The sequence below is a fragment of the Macaca thibetana genome, chromosome 1, assembly GCF_024542745.1.
Source record: "Macaca thibetana thibetana isolate TM-01 chromosome 1, ASM2454274v1, whole genome shotgun sequence".
Taxonomy (NCBI): domain Eukaryota; kingdom Metazoa; phylum Chordata; class Mammalia; order Primates; family Cercopithecidae; genus Macaca; species Macaca thibetana.
Window position 1 is genome coordinate 126,148,504 of NC_065578.1, and position 22,336 is coordinate 126,170,839.

Here is a 22,336-nt window from a genome sequence, read left to right on the forward strand (position 1 = left end):
GAGACCTCCATATTTGGAATAAAAAAAAAAAGTCAGAAATCCAAATATTCATGTGCCATCTTATGACTTTTTTTTTTTTTTTTTTTTTTTTTTTTTGGAGACGGAGTCTTGTTCTGTTGCCTAGGCTGGAGTGCAGTGGCGCAATCTTGGCTCACTGCAACCTCTGTCTCCCGGGTTCAAGCAATTCTCTACCTCAGCCTCCCAAGTAGCTGAGATTACAGGTGACCACCACCATGTCCAGCTAATTTTTGTATTTTTAGTAGAGACGGGGTTTCACCATCTTGGCCAGGCTGGTCTTGAACTCCTGACCTCGTGATCCACCCACCCTGGCTCCCAAAGTGCTGGGATTAAAGGCTTGAACCACCTTGCCCGGCCCCATCTTATGATTTTTAAGTGTGGGGAATTAAAAACAATATACACAGAGAGAATGCAAACCAAAGCATGCCTACCATCTCAAGTTGGCCTATCGACCACAATTTGCTCCAGATAATAAGAATATTCAAGTCTCCTAAAATTCCATATATAGGAAATATACTTCAAAATTCTGCTCTGTCTACACAGAATACCTTTCTCATCCTTCTGTCCTCTTGAATTATTTCTCTTTGGAGATTTTCTGGCCCCAATCCAAGCAGAATGAATAGCCCTCACTGAGTCCTTTAGCAGTTTATCCATGTCTCCCGTGTAGTGCTTAATGCATGTTGCATTACGGTTATTCGTCCCAAATAGAGCTCCTCAAAGGCACGGACTATATATATTCATCTTTAAGCCCTCGGCACCTAGTGCGTGCTTGACGCACCAAAGGTTCTCTGGAAATATTTGCTGACCTCAAGTTTGGTGATCTTACATGTCCTGCTTAGGCGCAGCGTTGGAGAGGTTGGCGCTGCAATGCCGTCAATGACCCCTGATAACCATTAGAGGGCACACTGATTCCACAGCAGTCTGCACCGGGGGCCCAGCTGTCAAGTGCTCCAAAACCCACTCCCGCAACTTACGCCTTCAATGGTCATTTCCAACAACATCTTCCATAGCCTTCATTTTAACAACCCTCAACACAAAACAGTCATTTTCTTGGGGCGGCCCTGAGGTGTGAACTTCTTCCCTCCCAGCCACCTACCCACTCTCCCCATCTTCCTACAATTTGGGCGCTAAAGATTTAATTCCGCCCTGACACCAGATTATTTTTCACAGCTAATCTGCACAATCTGGAAGGTGGCACGGAGGGAAAGAGAGGGGGATCATAGAAGGACTGGGTAACAAGCACTCTGGGCTCGCCTTCAACTTTAACGGACTTTCCAGAAACCCGTCACCCCACTCCCAAACACACACATCCACGCACTCACACAGTTTCCTGCCAGGATCCCAAACCAGCACACCTTTCACTCTTCCCCCATAAGACCAGGTAGGGGGCGAGGGAAAAGGTGGGGTGAGGGAAAAGGTGGGGTGAGGGAAAAGGTGGGGCGCAAGCGGGCCCCGGTTGCTTCCACACACACCCTCCGTTCAGCCCTCCTTTCCATTCCGGCGACGGCGCGCCTTCAGAAGGTCCTGTCCTCCAAGGAGGTAGGCGTGGGGCGGCCGAGACCCGGGAAGATGGTCCACCGGGAAGCGCGCGGGCTGGGCGGCGGGGAGGAAGGAGTTAAAGATCCAGGATTGGCTCTTCAGTCACTGAGTCTGGGAGGGGAAGCGGCTGGGAGGGAGGGTTCGGAGCTTGGCTCGGGTCCTCCACGGTTCCCTCCGGATAGCTGGAGACTTGGGCCGGCCAGACGCCCCTTCTGGCACACTCCCTGGGGCAGGCGCACACGCACGCTACAAACACACACTCCTCTTTCCTCCCTTGCGCGCCCTCTCCCATCCTTCTTCACGAAGCGCTCGCTCGCACCCTTTCTCTCTCTCTCTCTCACTCTCTCTCTCTAACACGCACGCACACGCCCAGTTGTTCACACTCGGGTCCTCTCCGGTCCGACGTTCTCCTGGCACCCACCTGCTCCGCGGCGCCCTGCGCGCCTCCCTCCGTCGCGCCCCTTGCGCTCTCGGCCCAGACCGTCGCAGCTACAGGGGGCCTCGAGCCCCGGGGTGAGCGCCCCCTTCCCGCTCCTGCTCCTTCCCATAGGGACGCGCCTGATGCCTGGGACCGGCCGCTGAGCCGGTGGGGACCGAGAAGGCCATGGTGGGAGCGCTCGCCCGCTGCGGTGCCCGCTGAGACCATGCCGGGGCCCCGGCGCCCCGCCGGCTCCCGCCTGCGCCTGCTCCTGCTCCTGCTGCTGCCGCCGCTGCTGCTGCTGCTCCGGGGCAGCCACGCGGGCAACCTGACGGTAGCCGTGGTACTGCCGCTGGCCAACACCTCGTACCCATGGTCGTGGGCGCGCGTGGGACCCGCCGTGGAGCTGGCCCTGGCCCGGGTGAAGGCGCGCCCCGACTTGCTGCCGGGCTGGACGGTCCGCACGGTGCTGGGCAGCAGCGAGAACGCGCTGGGCGTCTGCTCCGACACCGCAGCGCCCCTGGCCGCGGTGGACCTCAAGTGGGAGCACAACCCCGCCGCGTTCCTGGGCCCGGGCTGCGTGTACGCCGCCGCCCCGGTGGGGCGCTTCACCGCGCACTGGCGGGTCCCGCTGCTGACTGCCGGCGCCCCGGCGCTGGGCTTCGGTGTCAAGGACGAGTATGCGCTGACCACCCGCGCGGGGCCCAGCTACGCCAAGCTGGGGGACTTCGTGGCGGCGCTGCACCGACGGCTGGGCTGGGAGCGCCAAGCGCTCATGCTCTACGCTTACCGGCCGGGTGACGAAGAACACTGCTTCTTCCTCGTGGAGGGGCTGTTCATGCGGGTCCGCGACCGCCTCAATATTACGGTGGACCACCTAGAGTTCGCCGAGGACGACCTCAGCCACTACACCAGGCTGCTGCGGACCATGCCGCGCAAAGGCCGAGGTGAGACGCTGGCACACCCCGTCCCGCAGCTTAGCTGCAGGGCTTCCCCTCTGACCGGCCGGAGGCATCGGGACTTCCTCTCTTGTCTGGGGGTACTCTTCTTTCTCCTCGCCGTTCTTCATTCCACTCTCAGCTCCACGGTCCTTTGTACAGCTGAGTTTCTATTTCCCTCTCTTCTTCCGCCACCCTCACCACATCTCTATCCTCTCACCTCGCCGACCCCCACTCACTCCCTCCCACCCTAGTACAGCTCGGTTCCGGTCCCTTTTTTCCTCCTGCATTTTCTCTCTTCCCTATAGCCTTCTCCCCTCTTTCATCCTCTCCTCCCATTGCTCCTTATCCCCTCTCTTCTCCCCCTCCCTCACTCCTCTCGCCCTCCTGGCCCCACCCTTCTCCACCTTCAGCTCCACTATCCCGCTCTCCCTACCTGTTCCTTCTTCGCTTCCGCCCCCTCCTCCCCTCTTTCCTCCCCGCCCCCCCGCCCCCCACGCCCCGCCTCTCCTTCCACCCTTCGTCTATCTCCTGCTGTGGCCTAGGCTGAGCCGGGAGTTACCGCTTAACTCTCACTGGGTCTCTCCTGCCCCCTATCTCTAAACTTCCTACCCTGGATGCCCCAGCTTTCCTACTCCTGTCTCTCCCGCAGTACCTAGGCTTCTCCCTCTGACTCCCCGTCTTTTTCTCCAGTTATCTACATCTGCAGCTCCCCTGACGCCTTCAGAACCCTGATGCTCCTGGCCCTGGAAGCTGGCTTGTGTGGGGAGGACTACGTTTTCTTCCACCTGGATATCTTTGGGCAAAGCCTGCAAGGTGGACAGGGCCCTGCTCCCCGCAGGCCCTGGGAGAGAGGGGATGGACAGGATGTCAGTGCCCGCCAGGCCTTTCAAGTGAGTACCTAGGTTTGAAGCCCAGGCTGTCTCAGCTTGTGGCACATAATTTCTGGGCACTGTGTCCCTCAGCGTCTGAAAGAATTCCAGAAAAGAAGTTTTTGTCTGTTTGTTTCTTTATGCACTCCTGGTAACTCACAGAACAGAAGAGGTTGGTGATGCTCACTGGGAATTAAGCAATGAAGGGCAGGGGACTGCATAGGGCGCTTTGGCACCAGCAGGCTAAAAAGATAAGAACATGGCTTGAGGCGGGAGGAGGATAAAGTCCCACAGCCTGGACAGGACTTGGAGAAGCCATCCCATTGGATCCTCTGCTTTGGAGTGGGCATCACTTCATGCAGGGCATAGGGTCCAGTTTGACCTTGAGCTAAGCAGAGATGCAGCTCTGGGAGGTGGGCTCCCGACTGTTGGGGCCCCACAGTACTGAGGGGATAGAGTCAGCTCCCAACTCTCTGCCCTCCACTGACACCTTCCTCAGGCTGCCAAAATCATTACATATAAAGAGCCAGATAATCCCGAGTACTTGGAATTCCTGAAGCAGCTAAAACACCTGGCTCGTGAGCAGTTCAACTTCACCATGGAGGATGGCCTGGTAAGAAGGGGTCCCGGGACCCTCCAGCGTGGACCTCCAGCCCCCACTCCACGACCCTCTGCCAGCCTCCATCCTTCCCTATTCCCAGTTCTCCCCTTCCCTCCCTTCCCATTGTTCCATGTCTCTCGAGATGATGGAGGAGGACACTGGCAAGTTCAGCCTCTGAAACTCAGGTCATCATCAGTAATATGGAGACGATACATCTTGCCCTGTCTACCTAGCAGGATTCAGGACGTGATGCTAATCCAAAGGCATCATTTAAATAGTAAAATCTCCCTGTGATGTAGCGGTGTTATTTTCTCCCATCCTCTTCCAAAATCCCAGTGCCTCTCGTTCCCTTCCCCACAGCTCCCACCTCCATACCCTTCATACGCCCACCCCAGCCAACCTCTGTTTGCCCCTACAGGTGAACACCATCCCAGCATCCTTCCACGATGGGCTCCTGCTCTATATCCAGGCAGTGACGGAGACTCTGGCACATGGGGGAACTGTTACTGATGGGGAGAACATCACTCAGCGGATGTGGAACCGAAGCTTTCAAGGTCAGGGCCTGGAGGTGGTTGGAATGGGCTGCCTTGGGGGATGAATCCCAGGTGCCCAGTGTAAAGCTATGAGAAGCCTATTGCCCTGCAGCACAGTTACCTATGCACACCAGCCTTTTCCTCCACAGCTTTTATTCAGGCCCATCCCTCAGAAGTCCTACTAAGTGTCCAATCTCAATCATCCCTGCTGGGTACTGAATTCTTTTACTTTTTTTTTTTTGTTTTTTTTTTTTTGAGATGGAGTCTTACTCTGTCCCCAAGACTGGAGGGCAGTGGTGCGATCTCAGCTCGCTTCAACCTCCACCTCCCAGATTCAAGTGATTCTCCTGCCTCAGCCTCTTGAGTAGCTGGGATTACAGGTGCCCTCCACCAATGCCTGTCTAATTTTTTTTTTCTTTTTTCTTTTTTTAGTAGAGACAGGGTTTCACCACGTTGGTCAGGCTGGTCTTGAGCTCCTGACCTCAGGTGATCTGCCCACCTCAGCCTCCCAAAGTGCTGGGATTACAAGTGTGAGCCACAGTGCCCAGCCCTTTTACCATTTACTATCATTCTGTATACATATATGTTTGGAAGGCAAGACAAAAAAGATTAGAGGATGAAGAGATGAAGTGGGGCACCCCTGAACTTCCATTCTCTCAAACATAATCGTCTTCCCCCATGTCCTCAGGTGTGACAGGATACCTAAAAATTGATAGCAGTGGCGATCGGGAAACAGACTTCTCCCTCTGGGATATGGATCCCGAGACTGGTGCCTTCAGGGTAAGTTTGTGCACCCAGAAGACAGTGCCAATTCCAAATGACATCTCACCCTCCCACTTCCCTCCCCACAGCCCTGCCAGGGCACCTGTTTATCCTGTAGCCATTCTACCGTGCCTGGACACTTACGAGAGCCCTGGATAAAACAGACCCAGCTCCAGTCTGGGGAAGCCACCAGAATGATAGGGACCCACAGGCATCACACTTGGGGAGCCCCATGCCTGAGGAAGGAGCACAACCCTGCCCCCGGGGAGCCCCGAAAGGAGGCAGCAGGACCACCTCCCAGCAGAGACAGGGTGGTGAAGGACGCCCATTACATAACTCTGCAATTGAGTGGGGACAGGAAGGTGCTGAGGCCAATGGTGGCAAGGGACAGGTCATCCAGAGAAGGCCTCCTGGAAGAGGGGCACATGGACTGGGCCTGGGAATGTAGGCTGAGGTGAACACTACCTTCTGTTTTCTACCAAGAAAATAGGTAGAGAAAAATCAGTGCTTGGTTGGTGCTTCAACCAAGATTATAAACCCCCTGAGTGTAGACATCGGGTTCTAAATGGAGTTTTCTTTATAAATCCCTTGATAGTTTTCAGGTGTTTCCACTTGAATAATATGTGTGTGGTATGAGGTCCTGTATCCAGTTGCAGCAGGGGCTTGGTAAGCAGGTGACAACCCAGATACATATAGGCTCTGGAAGCAGAGCTGGGGTAGGTGGGAGGTGAGACTGCTGCACTGCACAGCAGGCCTTCCCCACAGGCCCTGGCCTAGCCACCACTCCTGCTCTCCCTTAGGTTGTACTGAACTACAATGGGACTTCCCAAGAGCTGGTGGCTGTGTCAGGGCGCAAACTGAACTGGCCCCTGGGGTACCCTCCTCCTGACATCCCCAAATGTGGCTTTGACAACGAAGACCCAGCATGCAACCAAGGTGACTGCCCCTTGCCTTCCAGGCCTCCATCCTGGAGATGCTGCATCCTTCCCCTAAGCACAGTTGAGTAGGTGCTCCTGTCCCACGCTGAGGGCTTCCTGGAGAATGATTCCTGCCTTTTTCTCCCCTTCATCCATCATCCCAGTTCACTGATGGACTATTAGAAAGTTCTTCCTTCTGCTGTCTAACCCAAATCTCTCTTGCTGCAATATGGACTCTCTCCTGCAGATCACCTTTCTACCCTGGAGGTGCTGGCTTTGGTGGGCAGCCTCTCCCTGCTCAGCATTCTGATTGTCTCCTTCTTCATATACAGGTGAGCTGTGATGTGGGGGGCTGAGTGAGGCTGGAGGACCCGGAGAACCAATAGCAGAGGAGGTGGTGGGGACCCAGAGGGAAGGGGGCAGGGGTGAACGGACAGCAGGGGAAAACTAAGGGAGATGAGGAAGAAAGGAGGCTTAAAAGCCAGAGGAGAGAGAAAGAGAAGGGAATGGCAGGCGAGGGGAGGAGACAAGGATAGGAATGGCCAAGGAGAGTCAGAGAGATCCAAGAAGCAAAGAAGTTGATGCGTGACATCATAGGGGCGTAGACTGGTTTCCCTTGCTACTCTTGCAGGCCAGATGGGAAGCAATGTTCTGAACCTTGGGATCATGCCCATGTTAGTTGAGAAGGGTGGTGAGCCCTGGTGTGTGCCAGGTGCCCAACCTAGAGTGGAGAGGGGAGCTAAATGAGCCCTGTTCCTGCCGTTCAGTGGAGGCTAAAATGAAGTACAGGAGGAGTTAATGATATACGAAAGCAAAGAAGGAGGGGAGAAAATCACTGCTGGTTGAACATAAAATATATGCCAAGCACTTCCACGTATACTATTTCTTTTTTCTTTTTCTTTTTCTTTTTTTTTTTTTTTTTTGAGATGGAGTCTCGCTCTGTCGCCAGACTGGAGTGCAGTGGCATGATCTCGACTCACTGCAACCTCCGCCTCCCAGGTTCAAGCGATTCTCCTGCCTCAGCCTCCCATGTAGCTGGGACTGCAGGTGCATGCCACCACGCTCAGCTAATTTTTGTATTTTTAGTAGAGACAGAGTTTCACCATGTTGGCCAGGATAGTTTCGATCTCTTGACCTCATGATCTGCCCGCCTCGGCCTCCCAAAGTGTTGGGATTACAGGCATGAGCCACCGCACCTGGCCTCACACACACTTTCTTTTCATTCTTATAATAGTTAAGAATGAAATAGATATTGAGGCCTCATTCCCAAATAAGGACATTGAGGTGATTCCCCCAAGGTCCCCAGTGAGGCAGAATTTCCCCCAGCCATCCTGATTCTCGGTCCAGAGTACATAATTCCCCCTCCATCTCTGACCACGCATCATGGTGTGGTCCCACGGCTCTGAGGAGGGGCTGCTGAGCACCCTGCCCTGGGTCAGGGGCTCAGCCACGGGCTCAGATACAACCTTCGTACCCCAGGAAGATGCAGCTGGAGAAGGAACTGGCCTCGGAGCTGTGGCGGGTGCGCTGGGAGGACGTTGAGCCCAGTAGCCTTGAGAGGCACCTGCGGAGTGCAGGCAGCCGGCTGACCCTGAGCGGGGTAAGAACGCTAGTGTTTGTGTTGGGGGGCAATAAAGGAGAGCTAGGTACAAGGGGCAGTGCCTGAGGGGTAGGGAAGGGAGCAGGATTCTAGTCCCAGCTCTGCTTTCACTTGCTGTGTGACCTTGAGCGACTCATAGTCCCTCTCCGAGACTGTTTCAGATGATGATTACAGCTGCAGAGCCTCCCTCACAGGGCTCTTTTAAAGGTCAGAGGAGACAGTACCTGTGAAAACACATTTAAAAAAAAAAAAAAGCGGCCGGGCGCGGTGGCTCAAGCCTGTAATCCCAGCACTTTGGGAGGCCGAGACGGGTGGATCACGAGGTCAGGAGATCAAGACCATCCTGGCTAACATGGTGAAACCCCGTCTCTACTAAAAAAATACAAAAAACTAGCCTGGCGAGGTGGCGGGCGCCTGTAGTCCCAGCTACTTGGGAGACTGAGGCTGGAGAATGGCATGAACCCGGGAGGCGGAGCTTGCAGTGAGCTGAGATCCGGCCACTGCACTCCAGCCCAGGCAGCAGAGTGAGACTCCGTCTCAAAAAAAAAAAAAAAAAAAAGGAAATGAGATTTTATGATGTGGAACATAAAGCAGGGCGGGCCAGGCACGGTGGCTTACATCTGCAATCCCAGCACATTGGGAGACCGAGGCAGGAGGATTGCTTGTGCCTGGGAGTTCAAGACCAGCCTGGGCAACATAGCAAGACATCATCTCTACAAATAATACAAAGATTAGCCAGGCATGGTGGCACATGCCTGTAGTCCCAGCTACTCTGTAGGCTGAGGTGAAAGGATCATCTGAGTCCAAGAGTCTGAGGCGGCAGTGAGCTAGGATAGCGCTGCTGCACTTCAGCCTGGACGACACAGCGATACTACATCTCAAAAAAAAAACCCAACATCAAAAAGAGCACAAAGATAAGGCAGGATAAGGCAGGGTAATAAAGACCAGAGCACAAGCAATCAGGATGCAGACTGGGCCCACCGGTTGACCATTCCTCCTGCTCTCCCTCCTTTCAGAGAGGCTCCAATTATGGCTCCCTGCTAACCACAGAGGGCCAGTTCCAAGTCTTTGCCAAGACAGCATATTATAAGGTGGGCCTGGGGAAAGATCACTGGGCCTTGGGACTGGGGCAGGAGTGTACTCTGATGGAGGACTGGTGGGGGGTTCTGAGGGAAGGAGTAAGCTGGTGGGGAGCAGCAGATGGAGGCCCTGGGGGTGGGCTATTGGGAACAAGTGAGGGTCCTGAGGGCAGGGATGGGCTGTCGGGAGCAGCTGGAATTCCCAGGACATGGGACCATGCTCTTCACAGTGACAGTCTCCATTCCATGCCCAGGGCAACCTCGTGGCTGTGAAACGTGTGAACCGTAAACGCATTGAGCTGACACGAAAAGTCCTGTTTGAACTGAAGCATGTAATGTGGGGAGTGAGGCAGTGGCATGGAGAAGGGGCCCATGGGGACACAAGGGAGACTGGCCAACAGAACTAGTTATGGAGGGACCTCAGGGTACCCCAAGAAAGAGGCAGGGACTGGAGCCCTGGGATGGACTTTCATTTTGTGGGTGGGATGGGGGGATCCTAAGCTTGGAGAAGAGACCACTGGAGATAACCTGGAGGAATCTTGAGGGGCCATATGTGATGTCCCTGGGGGAGAGAGAGCTTAGGAGGCAGAGGGAGTAGGAGCAGATTCTGGGGAGGGTGGGCTAAAGGACATGGGTGGGAATCACCAGGGAAGATCCTAGTGATGGTTGCAGAAAATGAGTAAGGAGTTAAGAAGAGTGAGGGTCCCTGAGGCTAATGAGCAGCTTGGTGACGAGTGAGGTCTCTGTCAAGCTCTGGATGCTGGTCCCACTTGCAGATGCGGGATGTGCAGAATGAACACCTGACCAGGTTTGTGGGAGCCTGCACCGACCCCCCCAATATCTGCATCCTCACAGAGTACTGTCCCCGTGGGAGCCTGCAGGTGAGGGGGACAAGGGGTGTCAAGAAACCTGGATTCTAGCCCTGGCTCTGCCCCTGACTGGCCATAAGACCCCAGGCATGCCTCACCCGCTTTCTGACCTTTCTGGCTCCATGTGTAAAATGGGAGTTGGGGGAGGGCAGTGGCACTAGAGCCAATCCAAAGTTTTGTCCTGTTCTACCAGTTCTCATCAGTAGGACCCTGCACCCTCCTCCAACTCCCAGGGGGTTCTGCAGGGGATTGGTCTGACTCTTACTGCCCCAGTAGGACATTCTGGAGAATGAGAGCATCACCCTGGACTGGATGTTCCGGTACTCGCTCACCAATGACATCGTCAAGGTATGCCCCTAAGCACCTATTGGATGTGTAGGGGAGGGGCCAGGCATGCTTCTCCTGGCCACGGGTGTAGGTCCCACTCATGGCCAAGACCTCTGCCCACTCACGTTTCCAGGGCATGCTGTTTCTACACAATGGGGCTATCTGCTCCCATGGGAACCTCAAGTCATCCAACTGCGTGGTAGATGGGCGCTTTGTGCTCAAGATCACCGACTATGGGCTGGAGAGCTTCAGAGACCTGGACCCAGAGCAAGGACACACCCTTTATGCCAGTGAGCTTCGACTCTTGAACCCTAACACCTGCCCCCAGCACCACCCAGCAGGGAGACTGATGCAAGGCCTCTGATGGGCTTGGGCATGCTTGTCCTGACTCCAGCCTCAATTCATTCACCCATGAAAAGGAAAGCCAGACAAAGTGGTCTCTAAGGCCTCCTCTAGCTCTAACACTCTGTGATGCATCCAGATCAGTTTCGGCCACATCCTTGTTTCCCCCTCACCCCTTAGCTTTGGGCTCCCTCACTCGGTGACCACCGACCTCTGACCCACAGAAAAGCTGTGGACGGCCCCTGAGCTCCTGCGAATGGCTTCACCCCCTGTGCGGGGCTCCCAGGCTGGTGACATATACAGCTTTGGGATCATCCTTCAGGAGATTGCCCTGAGGAGTGGGGTCTTCCATGTGGAAGGTTTGGACCTCAGCCCCAAAGGTGAGAGGACCACGCCTTCCTTAAACCCAGCCACAGTCTCAAAGAACCCCGGCCACAGTCTCAAAGAACCCCAGCCCCAGGGAGAGGGTCCCCTGGCAGCACCACCACATCTTCCTTCTGGAATGGGGCTCAGTCACCACCCTTTGACCCATTGCTGCCAGTGACCAGTCCCCCGCCCCCATGCCTTGGTCTTGGACTTCCCCTGCCATCCCAGCTGGTTGTCCCAGTCTCTCACTAGGCCCTTGGCCTAGTGGCTCCACCCCTCAGCTCCCCTACCCCCCAATACAGAGATCATCGAGCGGGTGACTCGGGGTGAGCAGCCCCCCTTCCGGCCCTCCCTGGCCCTGCAGAGTCACCTGGAGGAGTTGGGACTGCTGATGCAGCGGTGCTGGGCTGAGGACCCACAGGAGAGGCCACCATTCCAGCAGATCCGCCTGACGTTGCGCAAGTTTAACAGGTCCCTGGTGTTTGTCATGGATCCCCCAGGTCCCTCCTCCACAGCCGCCATTTACCCAACGCTTCTGGCTCTGGCTTATCCCAGCAGTGGCAGAGGAAGACCACTCACCTCCTCCGTATACATGGTCTGCTCCAGACCACCACAGCCTCACGACCCTCTTCACAAATACAGCATGACTCAGCTGTCCCCCCAGTCCCCTGCCATTCATACCCCTTCCCTCCACCATTGACACCCCACACCCTTCCTGCCCACTCCCCTTGCTGGCCTCTAGACTTCTCAGCAGTGTGTAGAGTAGATGGGCCTCCTGCCTCCTGCCCTGTAGGCTCTTGGCCCTCCATGGGAGCTCCTGGCCCAGCCCTTGATTTCCGCTCCCCATTGTGCCCACCAGGCCCAGTTCCTCCAGACACACCCTTCTGTGGCCATCACTTTGTCCACAATTGACCCTTGTCATTCTCCACCTTCTCTACCTCCTTCTAACTCACTGGGTTCAACAAAGATGAACAAAATGTCCATATGTCTGAAGCTTCATACTTGACCTTGGGGTCTTAGAGAGGAATTGAACTTTCTTCCTTTTGTTTTCCCCTGCTCCCCAGTATCCTGCTATGCCCTCAACCCTGAGCCTCTCTAGAGACCCCACTGCAGCCTGAGCCAGGGGAGAGCCTAGGGGTGGGCGCTCCCGGGTAGGCTGTGCTGCTCCTCTCTCACCACCCCCACTGCCACCCTCTGCCCCCAGAGAGAACAGCAGCAACATCCTGGACAACTTGCTGTCCCGCATGGAGCAGTATGCAAACAATCTGGAGGAACTGGTGGAGGAGCGGACCCAGGCGTACCTGGAGGAGAAGCGCAAGGCTGAGGCCCTGCTCTACCAGATCCTGCCTCAGTGAGTGCCTGAGTCTGGGGACCCCCACACAAACAAAGCCCCTGTCCCGACACCCCGTTCTGATCTTGCACCTGCCCTGACCCCTTAGCTCAGTGGCTGAGCAGCTGAAGCGTGGGGAGACAGTGCAGGCCGAAGCCTTTGACAGCGTTACCATCTACTTCAGTGACATTGTGGGTTTCACGGCGCTGTCGGCAGAGAGCACGCCCATGCAGGTAGGCTGGGGTTCAGCTGCAGGTGCCAGGTAAGCACGCTGGCCTGGTTCAGTGTCTGGATCCCACCAGACCTGCCTTCTGGTTCTGCTTTACCCACCTGACCCCAGGTGGGGTCCCCTACTTCCTGTCTCTCTTAGCTTCTCTTCCCTTCCAGGTGGTGACGCTGCTCAATGACCTGTACACTTGCTTTGATGCTGTCATAGATAACTTTGATGTGTACAAGGTGAGGGTGGGAGTGGGGATGGGAAGGGACAGACAGACATGGACAAGGTCAGAAAAAGATGAGGCGTAGGCAGAATGATGTGGAGTCTTAAGAGAGGAGACCAGGGGACACAGGCGGAGACAGTGACACAGGGAGACCCGGGAACAGGTAGAGAACCCATGTGGGATGGGGGATGAGCAAAGATAGATGAGGGTACAGAATGACAGATGCTGCACCCAGTGTGACGGTGTGGCTAGCCGCACAGTTGCAGCCCTCAAGTCCTTCACCCCCTTGCCACTCCCACAGGTGGAGACAATTGGCGATGCCTACATGGTGGTGTCAGGGCTCCCTGTGCGGAATGGGCGGCTGCACGCCTGCGAGGTAGCCCGCATGGCCCTGGCTCTGTTGGATGCTGTGCGCTCCTTCCGAATCCGCCACCGGCCGCAGGAGCAGCTGCGCTTGCGCATTGGCATCCACACAGGTAAAGCCACTGAAGGTGCAGGCGGGCATCCAGAGGCCAAGGCTTCACAAGGGAACTTGTCCCCTGGCCCAGCCCCTCACCCTTTCATCTCTCTCTCTCTATCTCACACACACACACACACACACACACACACACACACACAGAGCTGGGACCTCAGATCCTGCCTCCTGCCTCTCCTGGATTGTCCACCTACCTCCCTTAACACCCCTCCCTCCCTCACTCGCTGGTGGGCTCTGCTCCTTCCCTTGCTCCTCCCAGGACCCGTGTGTGCTGGAGTGGTGGGACTGAAGATGCCCCGTTACTGTCTCTTTGGAGATACAGTCAACACAGCCTCAAGAATGGAGTCTAATGGGGAAGGTACAGTGCCCCCTTCTAGAGGGAATGGGGAGGGCAGGGTGGCCAAGGGAAATGCCACCCTGGGGCAGCCTGTGCCTGCACAGCCCGTTTCAGCTCCTAGCGCTTTAGCCTCCCAAGTTCCCCTTCTCATAATATAAATAGTTCAACCTGGGCTCATCACCTTGACTGTAATCAGAGACTCAGGTTCCTGCTGCCCCTCTTGTCAAACGATGTAAAAGTATTTCCAGACCAGTGTTGGAGAGTTCCCAGCAGGAATCCTATTTTAAGACCCTCTGTGGGCTGGGCGCGGTGACTCACACCTGTCATCCCAGCACTTTGGGAGGCCGAGGTGGGTGGATCACCTGAGGTCGGGGGTTCGAGACCAGCCTGACCAATATGATGAAATCCTGTCTCTACTAAAAATACAAAAAACTAGCCAGGCGTGCTGGCAGGCACCTGTAATCCCAGTTACTCGGGAAGCTGAGGCAGGAGAATTGCTTAAACCCGGGAGGCAGAGGTTGCGGTAAGCCAAGATGGCACCATGCACCCCAGCTTGGGCAACAAGAGTGAAACTGTCTGAGAAAAAACCCTCTGCTCCACCTTTGATGTGGTAAAGATGGCTTCAGAGCCAGCATACTTGGCTGTGAATCTCAGCTCCACAGCTGGCTGTGTGTCAGTTTGCTATACCTCTCTGAGCCATGGTTTTCCTCATCTGTAAAATGAGGGGAAAAAATCTACCTCACAGGGGTTATGTGAGAAATCCATAAAAAATGTCTACCACATAATTGTCATTTAACTTTTCCAAGCCTTAGCTGATTATCTGTAAAATGATGTCTATCTCAGGATTGCAAGAAGCCTAGCACAAACCCTGGTACCCAGTAGGCACCTAATAAATTCTTGCTCCCACCCGCCCCTTGCTCTTGCCTCCTGTTTATCTTCCGTCCTCCTACTGTATTCGACATAATTCAATGCAGTAAACATTTATTGAGTGACTACTGAATGCCAGGCCCTTGGATAGTAACATGATCCAGACCCAGAGTTAGCTGAGAAATTCACGTGGACCCCATCTAAACCTTATGGTGAAAGAAAGGCTGCTTGGGAGCCAGTTCTGGGAGCCCAGAGGGATCTAGTTCGGCAGATATTCCCTGGGCACTGTTTTGGGAGCTGTCAGAGTAGAGCCCCTTGCTGAGGTCCAGTCCTCAAGGAGCACATTGCCAGAAATTGTTCAACATTCTGGGTGCCGGCGACGCTTGTAATCCCGGCACTTTGGGAGGCCAAGGCAGGCAGATCACTTGAGGCCAGGAATTGGAGACTAGCCTGGCCAACATGGTGAACCTCCTGTCTCTACTAAAAATACAAAACATTAGCCAGGCGTGGTGGCGTGTGCCTGTAATCCCAGCTACTCAGGAGGCTGAGACATGAGAATCACTTGAACCCGGGAGGTGGATGTTGCAGTGATTCGAGATTGCACCCCTGGGCAACAGAGAGAGACTGTCTCAAAAAAAAAAAAAGAAAGAAAGAAAAGAAAAGAAAGAAACTGTTAAACACAACAAGGCCACTGTGATTGATGCAAACCCCAGAAGTAAGGACGTGAGTTCAGACAGTGGTCAAAGAGAGGGTGTGGCAATATTGGGCCCCACTCCATCACTGACCTCCTCAGCCACTTGGGCAGATCACCCTGGGCCTTAGGTCCTCGGCCACAAAATGAGGGTATAATTTATTAAATCGTGAAAGCAACAATTTACATAGTGCTTCCTAGGTAGCACATTCTGTTTGAATACTTTATGGATGTTGAATTTAATCGTCACAACAAGGTTTTGAGATAGGTACTGACACTATCAGCATTTTACAGATTAGGAAAAGGAGCAGAGAGAATTTATATTACATACCCAAGCAAGTATCCAAGCTGAGGTTCATACTGAGGCAGTGCAGGATCCAAATTGCCAGCTCCTAAGCACTATGCTGTGTTGAGCCCAGTGACACTCCAGAGTGCTGTTCAACAGGATGTTCTACAGTCATGAAAATGCTCTGTATTCTGTGCTGTCCAATGCAGTAGCCTCTAGGCACATGTGGCTACTGATCACTGGAAATGTGACGGGTGCAAATGAGGCCCTGATTTTTTTTTTTTTTTTTTGGAGACAGAGTCTCGCTCTGTTGCCCAGGCTGGATGGAGTGCAGTGGTGCAATCTCGGCTCACTGCAACCTCCACCTCCCAGGTTCCAGTGATTCTCCTGCCTCAGCCTCCTGAGTAGCTGGAATTACAGGTGTGAGCCACCACACCCAGCTAATTTTTTTTTTTTTTTTTTTTGAGATGGAGTCTCGCTCTGTCGCCCAGGCTGGAGTGCAGTGGCCGGATCTCAGCTCACTGCAAGCTCCGCCTCCCGGGTTTTTACGCCATTCTCCTGCCTCAGCCTCCCGAGTAGCTGGGACTACAGGCGCCCGCCACCTCGCCCGGCTATTTTTTTGTATTTTTTAGTAGAGACGGGGTTTCACCGTGTTAGCCGGGATCGTCTCTCGATCTCCTGACCTCGTGATCCGCCCGTCTCGGCCTCCCAAAGTGCTGGGATTACAGGCTTGAGCCACCGCGCCCGGCCAGTGTTTTGTATTTTTTAGTAGAGACGGGGTTCCGTGTTAGCCAGGATGGTCTCGATCTCCTGACCTCGTGATCCGCCCATCTCGGCCTCCCAAAGTGCTGGGATTACAGGCTTGAGCCACCGGGCCCGGCCTAATTTTTGTATTTTTAGTAGAGATGGGGTTTCGCCATATTGGCCAGGCTGGTCTTGAACTCCTGGCCTCAAGTGATCCTCCTGCCTCAGCCTCCCAAAGTGCTGGGATTACAGGTGTAAGCCACAGCACCCAGCCTGAATTTTTAACTGTATTTAGTTTAAATTAATCTAAGTTGAAACAGGCACACGTGATTAGTGGCTACTGTATTGGATTACACAGCTCCAGAGTTCTAAGTGAGAGGCTAATGTCACGCACTACATGCAGGGAGTGGGGCCGCTCTGAGCTAGAGAGGGAAAAGAGGGAGAGAGGGTACCTGTCCACCCCCACAGTCCCTGGTCTCTTTTGCCTCTACTTTCCTGCTCTCCTGTCTCACATCGCTCACCTTCCATTCTCCCCTGTCCTACCCAGCCCTGAAGATCCACTTGTCTTCTGAGACCAAGGCTGTCCTGGAGGAGTTTGGTGGTTTCGAGCTGGAGCTTCGAGGAGATGTAGAAATGAAGGTAGAGGGGGAAGCCTCTGTCCTCCCCACCTTTTGGGGTCCTAGAAGGAGTTACCCTTCTCAAGCAGCCAACACCACTCCCATCCCTAAGCCTCTCATCTGACTGGGGAAAGGGCATGTGCCACTCACCAGCCCATCCTCTTCTTTTTCCCTCCAGGGCAAAGGCAAGGTTCGGACCTACTGGCTCCTGGGGGAGCGGGGGAGTAGCACCCGAGGCTGACCTGCCTCCTCTCCTATCCCTCCACACCTCCCTACCCTGTGCCAGAAGCCACAGAGGTGCCAGGCCTCAGCCTCGCCCACAGCAGCCCCATCACCAAAGGATGGAAGTCGTTTGAATAGCTCAGGTGTGCTGACCCCAGTGAAGACACCAGATAGGACCTCTGAGAGGGGACTGGCATGGGGTGATCTCAGAGCTTACAGGCTGAGCCAAGCCCACGGCCATGCACAGGGACACACACACAGGCACATGCACCTGCTCTCCACCTGGACTCAGGCCGGGCTGGGCTGTGGATTCCTGCTCCCCTCCCCTCCCCATGCTCTCCTCCCTCAGCCTTGCTACCCTGTGACTTATTGGGAGGAGAAATAGTCACCTGAAGGGGAACAAGAAAAGAGACTAGGTGAAGTGAGGGCAGGGGAGCCCACATCTGGGCCTGGCCCACAATACCTGATTCCCCGACCCCCTCCACGCAGCCATAGACACAGTGCACAGGGGAGAAGAGGGGTGGCACAGAAGGGTTGGGGGCCTGTATGCCTTGCTTCTACTGTGAGCAGAGACAATTAAAATCTTTATTCCAGTGACAGTGTCTCTTCTTGAGGGAGAGAGGGTTGCCAGAAAACAGTCAGTTCTCCACTCTCTACTTCAAATAAGACTCTCGCTTCTTGTTCTACAAGGGCCTAGAAGAAGAAGTAAAAAAAGACTCGATTCTTAAGCTGGGAATGCAGGCTCTGAGAGTAGTAACAGCCTATGAATTGCCCAGCAGTGCTGAAACTGGTTTAAGGACCCATTTACACCCTTAAGAATTATTATTATTGGCCGGGCACAGTGGCTCATGCCTGTAATCCCAGCACTTTGGGAGGCTGAGGCGGATGGACCACCTGAGATCAGGAGTTCAAAACCAGCCTGGCCAACATGGTGAAACCCCATCTCTACTAAAAATACAAAAATTAGCTGGGTGTGGTGGCATGTGCCTGTAATCCCAGCTACTCGGGAGGCTGAGGCAGGAGAATCTCTTGAACCCAGGAGGCAGAGGTTGAAGTGAGCTAAGATGGCACTACCGCACTCTAGCCTGGGCAAAAGAGGGAGACTCTGTCTCAAAAAAAAAACAAAAAAAACACCAGGCACGGTGACTCACGCCTGTAATCTCAGTACTTTGGGAGGCTGAGGCGGGCAAATCACATGAGATCAGGAGTTTGAGACCAGTCTGACCAACATGGAGAAACCCAGTCTCTACTAAAAATACAAAATTAGTTGCCGGACGCAGTGGCTCACACCTGTAATCCCAGTACTTTGGGAGGCCGAGGCGGGTGGATCACGAGATCAGGAGTTCGAGACCATCCTGGCCAATATAAGGAAACCCTGTCTCTACTAAAAATAGAAAAATTAGCTGGATATGGTGGCCCGTGCCTGTAGTCTGAGCTACTCAGGAGGCTGAGGCAGGAGAATCGCTTGAACCTGGGAGGCAGAGGTTGTGGTAAGCCGAGATCGCGCCATTGCATTCCAGCCTGGGCAACAAGAACGAAACTCCGTCTCAAAAAAAATAATAATAATACAATAATTAGCTGGGCATGGTGGTGGTCGCCTGTAATCCCAGCTACTCGGGAGGCTGAGGCAGGAGAATTGCTTGAACCCGAGAGGCAGAGGTTGCAGTGAGCCAAAATCGTGCCATTGCAGTCCAGTCTGGGCAAAATGAGTGAAACTCAACCTCAAAAAAAAAAAAAAAAAGTATTAAGGACCTAAAGAGCTTTTGTTTATGTGACTATCTATTGATATTTGCCATAGTAGATATTAAAACAAATCCTTATTTATTTTTATTTGTTTATTTTTGGTTTTTGAGATGGAGTCTTGCTCTGTCACCCAGGCTGGAGTGCAGTGGCGTGATCTTGGCTCACTGCAAGCTCTACCTCCCAGGTTCACGTCATTCTCCTGCCTCAGCCTCCCCAGCAGCTGGGACTACAGGTGCACGCCACCACGCCCAGCTAATTTTTTTGTATTTTTAGTAGAGATGGGGTTTCACCGTGTTAGCCAGGATGGACTCGATCTCCTGACCTCATGATCCACCTGCCTCGGCCTCCCAAAGTGCTGGGATTACAAGCGTGAGCCACTGCGCCCGGCCACAAATCCTTATTTATTAACTCATATAAGATAACAATAATAAACCCATTACATGTTAATAATTTTTGACTGCTTTATCAAGAACATTTTTATGTGAAACTAGCCTTTCCAATGTGCAGTGGTGAAGAATGCATGCAATACTAATTGGGTGCCACTGCCTTGATTTATGTAAAGCTACAGCAGTTTTGCCCCCATTGCTTTTGCACTTCCATGCAATGTGTCAACTCTGTCAAAAGGGCAAATAACGTATTAGAATTATTATGAAAATCGTTTGACCTCATCTATGCCCTGAAAAAATATTGGGGACTCCCAGGATTTGTGGACCACACCTTGAGAACTGTTATGTTACTCAATGGCTGGCATACAGTAGGAATCAGATAATTAATATGGACTGAATGGAGAGTCCTGGGAGCTGGGGAGGAAGTGGGAGTCAGGTGGGAACATATGGATGCCTTTCAACCCAGGTGAAATTTAGGGATTGTCCACCTGCTCCTCCATTCCCCATGTCAGTGTAGACAAATGTGAGTCATAGTTTGCAAAATGCCTTTCAGCTGGGCCAGGAGCCCTGGTTTCCTTGCTGGACCCACCCCTCACCCCCTCCTTCCGAGGCAGGCAGGCAGGAATGCGGGGGAGAGGTGGCTGCAGCTCCACCGCCCCCACGGGGGAGGAAAGTGCCAGACATTTCTTCAGGACCATCCATCAAGCGCAGGCAGGCCTCTACCCTGACCTCCCAGGCCTCTTCCTGGAGTCCACCCTGTAGGACCTGGACGTAGGCTGGCCACTGGGAGCTTGGAGGTCTGGCGTGGCACTACTCCGTGGTACACAGCTGGCAGTTCGGGATGAAGAAAAGACAAATTGCTCCCCTCTTGTCCAGTGACTCTTCTTGTTTTGTGCTTCCCACCCACCCTTTTTGGCCCCAGTCAGGCTCAATTTATTGGGAGAGGGAGCAGACATGGTTCAGTCCTCTCACCAGCCAAGCCACGGATGAACAGCAGTGGGAAGGCCTAACCAAGAGTGGCTGTCCTGTCAACCACAGCTACTGAACTTCCTGATGGGCCCTGGTGGCCCTGTAGCCTCCCGTGCCCCAGGTCCCCCCCACAAGGGTAGTAGACAGCCCCTGAAGAGACTGGCTATGATAAAGAGAGCTGTGAGGCCTAGGAAGTTAGATCAGGGTGGAGCTGGGACAGCTACGGGGAGTTGGGCTCTGGGGAGAGGAGTCTTAAATGAGGTGGGGAAGAGGGGCAGGGAGTGGACGACTGAGGAGCTCCAGAAGCACAATTCTAGGAAATTGCCGGTCAGATCCTTCCGGGGCAGCCTGGCTCCACTGTGGGCACCGGGAGGGGAAGGGGCTGTGCGGCGGAGGTGAGGAGGGGCCTAAGGAGTCGATAATTTCAGCGGCCCGAGAACTTTCACTGGAACTAAGGAGATTTCCTTCCGGAGGAAGGCCCCTGAAGCCAGGAAGAACTGGGAAAGCCATTTGCGAGGGGGCAGGAGGGTAGCAATAAAGCCCTCCCCGCAGGCCGCGGAGACCGTCTTGTGCCAGGAACCTCCGCCCACATGGGAGGGGCAGTCTAGCCTCTCAGTTTCCCGGGCTGTCCCGCCTAGTACGTTTGGGAGGGATGGGGGCCACAGGGTTTCCCCAGAGTATGGTAAGAATAACAATAATAATTGGCATTCAATTATGCCTTGCAGTTGACAACGGCTTTCACATACATTATCTCATCAGCCCACGTGACGCCCCTGGAAGAGTGGGGCGGGCTGAGAAGGCAGCTCAGCAGGCGGGTGGGAGGGCCAGCTGGAGGCTGTGCGGAGGGAACCCCCGCCCAGCCAGCCCCGAACAAGGCCAGGGCCTGGAACAAAAATGGAGCTGACAGAAACAGACAAATAACCTCCTCCCCCACCCGCTCTTTTCTCTACGTCAAAGGGTTTGAGTAATTTATTTATCATAGCAGTATATTTAGTAACAATTATTTTTAAAAAAGATTTATACCTTTCAGGACAGATCCATGGAATCTAATTAAGCAGAGGCCAGTTTTGCAGACTGAAAGTCAATTTTTTAATTAAATTGCAGGAGCTATAAAAATAAATAAATTAACCATTTATTTATAAAGAAGAATACTGTCCAGGGAGATTTAATCTCTTTGGGTTGGAACGCAAGTAAGATTCCAGGCGAGGTGTTTACCACCAACATGAAGGGTCGGGATGAGGATGAATTTGGTGTTGCACAAAGCCAGGAGAGAACGCTCTGGAGGAAGATGAGCCCACATCCCGTGCCTGCTCCCAGACTGCATTCTGCCAGGAACAGGGGAGGTGGTGGCAAAAACCTGCTTGACTGTACTTCAGACCAAGGTTAGAGAAGTAGTGAGAGAGTCCAGATAGGAAAAGACCCCAGCCACCCACTTCCATACCACATCCACTGGCACCAGTGAGTCAGAGGATAGGCTGGTTGCCCTTTAAGAACCTTTCCAAAGGGAAGATTCCATAATCAGGCACATCTGTTCATGACAGTGGCACCCTGTCTGAAACTGATGCAATCATCCCAGCATGACTATCTGCCTTTGGCTTCCAAATGTGGACTACATATGGTATGCCTTGGCTATTGCATGTCCGATGATCAGGTCAGCCCACTAAACTTCAGGCAGGCAAAAACTAGGCCAAAATACCATGCAGATCTCAGTGTTCAAAACTGGCACAATTACACTCCTCTATCAAATGAGAGGCAGTGCAAAGTTGGGTAAGAGACTGGACTCTGGAGATAGCCTGCCTGGATTTAGATCCCAGCTCTGTCACTCATAATCAATGTAACCTTGTGCAAACTACTCAACTTCCCTCTGCCCTCAGTTTTCTATTCTGTAACTCAGTAATGATCATAAAACCTACTTCATAGGTATGTTTTGAGAATTACATGACTTAATAATTCCTGTTACATCCTCAGAACACTGGCAGGTAATAACAATTAGGTAAGTGTTTGTTGCTATGATTAAGAGTCAACATTATACAAACCATAACGCTAGA

The 22,336-nt window shown here is 53.6% G+C and overlaps 2 protein-coding genes across 4 annotated transcripts in view; one reads left to right on the forward strand and one right to left on the reverse strand.

The window, feature by feature from the left end:
- Positions 1–22,336, reverse strand: part of S100A16 (S100 calcium binding protein A16) — a 193,344-nt gene that overhangs the window by 66,289 nt on the left and 104,719 nt on the right. The window lies entirely within an intron of this gene.
- NPR1 (natriuretic peptide receptor 1) lies at positions 1,617–17,787 on the forward strand. Of its 2 annotated transcripts, XM_050752706.1 has the most exons (22): positions 1,624–2,922; positions 3,607–3,806; positions 4,285–4,398; positions 4,805–4,940; positions 5,608–5,699; positions 6,482–6,617; positions 6,846–6,930; positions 8,078–8,198; positions 9,215–9,289; positions 9,532–9,609; positions 10,054–10,158; positions 10,423–10,494; positions 10,607–10,763; positions 11,040–11,195; positions 11,484–11,652; positions 12,386–12,532; positions 12,621–12,744; positions 12,899–12,967; positions 13,253–13,427; positions 13,686–13,784; positions 16,899–16,990; positions 17,147–17,787. In XM_050752706.1, the coding sequence occupies exons 1-22, from the start codon at positions 2,202–2,204 to the stop codon at positions 17,207–17,209; spliced, it is 3,186 nt and encodes a 1,061-aa protein (XP_050608663.1). In that variant the 5' UTR covers positions 1,624–2,201; the 3' UTR covers positions 17,210–17,787. The 2 variants fall into 2 exon arrangements, with proteins under 2 accessions (XP_050608672.1, XP_050608663.1); XM_050752715.1 differs by lacking the exon at positions 9,532–9,609 and having other exon boundaries at positions 1,617–2,922.

Bases quoted from the DNA above. Each gene is read 5' to 3' on its own strand.
- NPR1 (XM_050752706.1), top strand. From the start codon at position 2,202: ATGCCGGGGCCCCGGCGCCCCGCCGGCTCCCGCCTGCGCCTGCTCCTG. The intron at 2,923-3,606 runs GTGAGACGCTGG...CTTTTTCTCCAG, and splicing joins CATGCCGCGCAAAGGCCGAG to TTATCTACATCTGCAGCTCC. The intron at 6,618-6,845 runs GTGACTGCCCCT...TCTCTCCTGCAG, and splicing joins AGACCCAGCATGCAACCAAG to ATCACCTTTCTACCCTGGAG.